At 47.6% G+C, this 5,949-nt stretch overlaps 1 protein-coding gene across 2 annotated transcripts; it reads right to left on the bottom strand.

Annotated features, from left to right (window-relative positions):
- Positions 1 to 654: 654 nt before the first annotated feature.
- HELT (helt bHLH transcription factor) lies at positions 655 to 2,979 on the bottom strand. 2 transcript variants are annotated; one of them, XM_038400878.2, is made up of 4 exons: positions 2,770 to 2,979; positions 2,199 to 2,303; positions 1,776 to 1,872; positions 655 to 1,429 (listed from the first exon to the last, which is right to left on the bottom strand). In XM_038400878.2, the coding sequence occupies exons 1-4, from the start codon at positions 2,794 to 2,796 to the stop codon at positions 939 to 941; spliced, it is 720 nt and encodes a 239-aa protein (XP_038256806.1). In that variant the 5' UTR covers positions 2,797 to 2,979; the 3' UTR covers positions 655 to 938. The 2 variants fall into 2 exon arrangements, with proteins under 2 accessions (XP_038256806.1, XP_043369529.1); XM_043513594.1 differs by having other exon boundaries at positions 655 to 1,426.
- Positions 2,980 to 5,949: the final 2,970 nt, after the last annotated feature.

Raw genomic sequence — 5,949 nt, 5'->3', positions numbered from 1 at the left:
AAAAGGTTTCCTTCTCCGCTTACCGTCGGAGTCTGGCCACCCGTACATCTTGGGGAAAGTGGATAGGCTGGTTCCTTCCTATTAGCTCACCTCCAGGGATCTTCATAATTGCTACTACAGGTGTTTCGGTTACGGCCTTGATCCTGCTGTATTGTAACTCTAACTATGGAAGATTAGCATGGATTTACCCACAGGGGTGTTTGTGAGACAAGCACGGCCCCACTCACTGTCTCTCGGGATCACGTGTATACACACACCGTCTATACGCCTATATAAACGCATGTATATACACACACAACTTCAAAGCTACTTTTCTGAATGGGTCTTCGCGGGCGATATCGAAGCTTGATAAATCAGAGGGCTCTTGGGAGACGCCCGAACGCTACCGTATTTTAAAGAGTGTGCGGTGAACCGAGGCTTACCTGAACACCGAAACACCGCAATGTTTGCCTCTCTCCTCCGCCGTGCCCACAGGCAACGTGTTAATTCCGCGTCGTTACGCGGCACGCCAGACACTCTCCAGCGCCAGAGCGCACCGTGTGCGCCGGACCCACCGCTTGGAGACGCGCGGCTCCCCAACCCTGTCTCACAGCCGTTTCCGTTGGTTTTATTGTTTCCCCTCTACCAATGAAGTGCCGATGGGACACCAGACCAAAGAGTTTAGATCACATTTATTCCAAGCGCCGTGCGTGGTTTGTGCCCAGAACATAGAACCGAAGCGTGCAAGGACAAGCTAGCAGGCTGGATAAATAACGCATCGCAAAAGCATCTCACGCTGGAAACATCCTTAACCTTCCCCAGTGATCATTTATTCCAAGCTATAACTTCCCAATCATATGTATTTACATGTGTACACTAGCGCTTACGAAGTGAACTTATGCGCCTGTGGATAATTTACTCTTCCCCCGACATAAATATGCAGCCCGCAGGCCGAGTCTCTATAGCACAGAGTGGGGATGCTGGCCGTGAGGCAGGCTGAAGGTGCTGGGGTGGGAATGGCCGATCAGGTTGAGATAGTGTCTGTCCAGCCCCTGTACTGACGAGAGGAAAGTGTTGCGCTGCTGCCCGGGGTTAGGGAGGGGCATGGCTGCGTTGGGAAGGTAAGGGATGGTGGGGTTTCTGGCAGGACCATGCCAGGAAAAGGGTCCCCCGGATCCCTGCTGAAACATAGGCTCATTGGGACTGTGAGCCGGGCACTCCGGGACTGGGTGAAGCTGGTAGGAGAAGTCCGGTTCTGGGAGCGACCCCAGAGTGGTGAAGATGGGTTCGGTGACAAAGCGAGCTTTGGACTGCAGGAAAGCCAGAATCCGAGCATATTTGGTGTCTTTGGTCTCCATCCGTTCCACTGTGGTCAGGTAATGGACTAGGTTCTTCATACACTCATGGTATCCATAGTGAAAATAGTTGGCGAACTCAGCTAGAAGTTCTGCTGGAAAGGAACGAAACAGGATAACGGGTCAGATCCCGACCTCGCTGCTTTTTGCCAAAGGGAGTTTTAAACATTCCAGGCTACAGTGTCTCTCTGAGTTTTGGAGATACTGAGACCTGCACGTGTAGCCATTGAATGTTAACACAGCCCAGTTAAACCAGTACGCAGATTATTGAATTATCCACCCACCCACTCCTCAGCAGTTTTGGTTTCAGCTAATATGACTTACACTATGAAAGGGTGGGATGTTTCTGGAGTGCTTGCAGAACCAGCCGTGGGATTTTCTCCTATGTGCCAAACGTGCACGGATCACTACGGGCACCAAGACGCTAAGCGTTGTACCTACCCTTTTCCCTGCCACGGGGGAAATCTGCAGAATGCAAGGCTCGCAGATACTGAACAGTCATTTCCAGGATCTCAGCTTTCTCTAACTTCCCAGAGCTCTGAAACACACAGACAAAACCCTCATGAAAAGCCTGGGGGAAACCAGAGCCAGAATTATTCTTGCTGAGTTCACCAAACCCAGGGATCCTAAAGCCGGTCAGGGAGGAAGCGCCAGGAAGCATTGACACGCAAGCCACTTTCCTTTGCTGACAGTGTGAGCCTGGCAGCTACTTCCCAGATACACCTCCCTCACAAGCGTCATTGCAAATCAAAGAAGGTAACTGCAGCTACATATCTTCATCCTTAAACATGCACTATGTGGCACGTCCCCCTTGGTAACGGCGGCACGCACTTTTCAGCGCTCCAGACAGCTGCGGGAGCATACCTGCTTTGCCAAAGCCATTGGCACGGTCTTCCCCAATTCATTGAGGCAGCGGTTGATCCGATCCCTCCTTCTTTTCTCAATCACTTTGTGAGATACTGGAGTCCTCTATAACATACAATGTGCAGACAGACACATGGAACAAGGCGTCTGAAACATGAGCAGACATCACCCCAAAACGCAAAGAGAAACTCCCCACAGCCTTTGGTCTCTAGTTTTATCCAGAGATATTCACCTTTAAAAAAAAGTTATTCTAACGTCAGACAATTGATCTGACCTTCACTAAGACGCTTGCATATAATTTTCACTAGATTTTTTTTTTTAAGAGCCAGGCTCATTTTGGCCCCAGAAACGAGCGCTCCTCCAGCCCTGCTTGACTGCACAGGGGAGGCTCCCACCAAACCTGATCTCCACAGCAGTGCTCTTGCTGAGGATCGATCTGAGTGTTAAGTTCTGGTTTCCAAACCAGACACAAGACCAGGCTTTTTTGAAAAGCCTACAAATAAACCTCCATTCTGTCGCGGCTGGGAAAGCAGCCGGCAGCCCCAGTGCGCAAGGATTAGCTCCAACTTACTTTCCGTTCCTTTAGTTTAGAGGCCATCCTGGGAAGACACACCGCTGGGGAAAGCCTAGCAGAAGGGAACCGCTGTGTCTTCTCAAGTGTCTCAGGTGCACTGCAGCCCCCTAACCTCCAAAAGGCTGCTTATAAAGCGATCATTTCTGGGGGGAGACTCGGTGTATTCATAGCCTGCCTGATTCCCTAGGATTAGGGAGAGGAGTTTGGGGAATGTATGCATTAAAGATCAGTTTTAAAGGAGTAAAAAAAAATGTTTTTTTTTTTCAGTCAAGGGGGCTAGCAGGGGGCAGATCAGCTTTGTTACTCCACGTGGACCTTCAAAGGACACGTGATCGCCCCCAGAATAACATTTGCATGGCAACAGGACTAAGGGGAGCAGTAAGCAGAGCGCAGTGGCGCGCTAGCAGCGTGTGAACACAAACTCTCTTCTTTAGTTTCAAGCGCCTGGTCTCTCACACGATCGCCTGTTTACAAATCCCAGGCGGCCCCCCTCCCTTCCCCTGTCCAAGCGCTGACTGCATTTTAAAGCCTGTCCAGAGTCATTAAAGTAATTAAGTAAGCCCTTAATAGGCTGTTCCGCCCAGTTCAAGGGAGAGCCCTTGGAGACGGAGTGGCCCCGTTTGTTCTCAGACTTTTCTCACACGACTTGGTGACACGTCCATCTTTATGAGAGATGGCAGCGAGGGTTTTTATTTACACCGCTTTATGTGCTGGGACATCCCGGCAGGTGTGGGACTGGGGGCTGGCACACGATCCCCCCCCCTTTTTTTCCCTCCTCCCCTCTGCAGGCCCAGGGAGGCTCCCGCGAGCCTTTGGCACACGACGGTCCTTTTTGTGTGGTGTGCGTCTGTGTGTTGTTGTTTTACCCCCCTCCTCCCCCCTTTGGAGAGGCTCAATTTGTAGCCTATTATCCTATAGGAAAATGTCCCATTGAAATGTATGAATAGTTTCATTGGGCCTAAATTTTAATAATGCGGGTCAAAGAAAAGAGGGGCAAATAAAGAGGAGATCGCAGCTGGTCTGAAAGTGCATTATTCGGTGTCACCTGCAAGAGGAGTCGCCTACAGACCCCCTATTCATTTGCCTAATTTTGGTCAATTTAACAAACTTCAGGAGAAATTATTGTGGCATTGTTCGGGAGGGTAAAGCTTTCTGATCGAATTAACAGCATGTTTTGATCCGGTAAATGTCATTAAAAAGAAAGAAACAATCGCGTTTAAAGGGCTCTGAGTTAAATGCGCCAAGTGGAGACGCCAAAGCGCACAGCTCACAAAGGGAGCAAGTAACTGCCACAGGGAACTTTTGTACACGCACATTGCTGAAGTTTTTACACAAAAAGGCATTATTTCATACTTGAATACGTTTAATCCAACAATTGTCTATTTTCTGCAAACATATTTTCACAGCATTGTTAACTTTTTTTTATGGCCTCTGTTCTGGCAGCCGGGTTTCTCGCCTCGAGAGCGCAGAGGGCTCCTTTTCGGGGGGATGGCAGTGTTTGTCCCGGGGGGAGGGAGAAAGGGAGGATGGGAGAGTTTGGGGAAGTTGATCTCTCTCCTTTTAAAGGGTTTAAGAGGAAAATATCGAAAACACACAAACAGAAACCAGAGGAAATTAACTGAAAGGAGGCTGGGAACCCCCCCCCCATCTCCACAGCCTCTGACCGCGTTTCCATGGCTCTTTCACGGCTCCTTGCCACCTCCCTTGCTTTTTGCATAGGGACTCCCTACCCCCACCCCAAAGTAGCCAACTTTACACATTTACTAACTAAACAGCAACTCTGGATTGTGACTGTACCCCGCAGAAGGAAATAAAAACATCACTTTCACTGAGATGTGTGCTAGGGGCTGAGCTGTCTTTCCAGTGTTTAGTCTTGCCCATCTGGGAAACGTTGCAGTCCCCAGAGAAACATGATAAAGATGCCATTTATTCCAGTCCTATCAGCTCCAGAACATTTCTTCCACACATCCACTTCTCTTTTCTTTTTAGTGTGTTGCGGGGTTTTTTTTGTTTTTGTTTTTCTATTTCTTTGTAGTTTTAAGTATGGAAAACCTGACCCATCTGATCTTTCCGTATAAGTTACAGGGATAGCACTAACTGTAAATACAGATTCTTGTCCTTGTATCTGAGCAATGGTGACCCCCCCCCAGTGCAATGTAGTCAAATAGATTTAAAGTTCAACGATCAAACCTGAGGTTTGCACACAAAGAGTTTAGAACTGTTCAGTATTAAAACATCGAAGTAATTCTTTAACTGCATCTTCCCAAATGTTTGTATGCCAGACTAGATTCAAACTCAGACACTCCAGTGTGGTGTTCTGTTTGCAGTAGATATTCTTTTGGGACGCTTGTAGTATATTCAGTCTCATACAATGGGATTAAAAACTAACCGTTATCACCCAAATTAACTAAACTGTGAATAGCAAATGTGAGGTCTTTTTTCCCCCTCTTCCTTTTTTTCTTCCCTTCGCCGGCGGAGATGGAGTTGATCCTCTTACAGTCTGTGTTAACCACCAGCTGCAGGCAACCGCAAGACAACTTTTTACACCACTAGACTTGTTTATTTTCTTCTTTTCTGCCATAGAATTGCAGTTCTGCATCCCAGCCCAAACCAGGATGGGATTTTGTCCAACTTCAGTTTGACAGCGAAGGCTGGGAAGGAGTAGAACAGTGGCCTACAAAGTGGGTATGCCAGGGGCCAGGGTGGTGAAGTCGGAGCGCTGAAAATGCTATGGCATATTAACTCAGACGTTTGCTTTTTTCTTTTCCTTATTTCCAACGTTATATCTCCGATCAGACTAAGAAGAAAACCGTGAGCAGAAATTATGAGCTGCTTGGGAAATCTCCTTGACCTCTCTTACACTTTTCAGCGCCTCCAAAGACAAGGAGCATTTCTATTTTAAACTCTGCAAAAGGGACACTTTGATTTTCTTAACACAAGATTGTGCTCGGTTATCTGACCAGGAAAACGGGATACTCTTCCCCCTGACTCCAGTTTGTCTTTTAGTCGCTTTTGCCTCCTAGTTCATTTGTAATTATTCTCTTACAGTATGAGACTATTTTTTATTTTGTGGGTGAGGCCTTTAAATACGTGATACACATGTTATTTAATCAAAACGTGCATTACATACACAAACATAGGCGATTTAAAGTTATAAACCCAGAGGAACAGACAAAC

This window comes from Dermochelys coriacea, chromosome 4 (genome assembly GCF_009764565.3).
Source record: "Dermochelys coriacea isolate rDerCor1 chromosome 4, rDerCor1.pri.v4, whole genome shotgun sequence".
NCBI classification, from domain to species: Eukaryota; Metazoa; Chordata; order Testudines; family Dermochelyidae; genus Dermochelys; species Dermochelys coriacea.
The sequence above is the reverse complement of the archived record's forward strand: the minus strand, read 5'-3'. Positions and strand labels throughout refer to the sequence as shown.

Excerpts from the sequence above, each read along its gene's own strand:
- HELT (XM_038400878.2), bottom strand. The coding sequence starts at position 2,796 with ATGGCCTCTAAACTAAAGGAACGGAAA. Across the intron at positions 2,304-2,769 it reads CTAAACTAAAGGAACGGAAA|AGGACTCCAGTATCTCACAA; the intron begins GTAAGTTGGAGC and ends TGTATGTTATAG. Across the intron at positions 1,430-1,775 it reads CCCCCGTGGCAGGGAAAAGG|CAGAACTTCTAGCTGAGTTC; the intron begins GTAGGTACAACG and ends GTTCCTTTCCAG.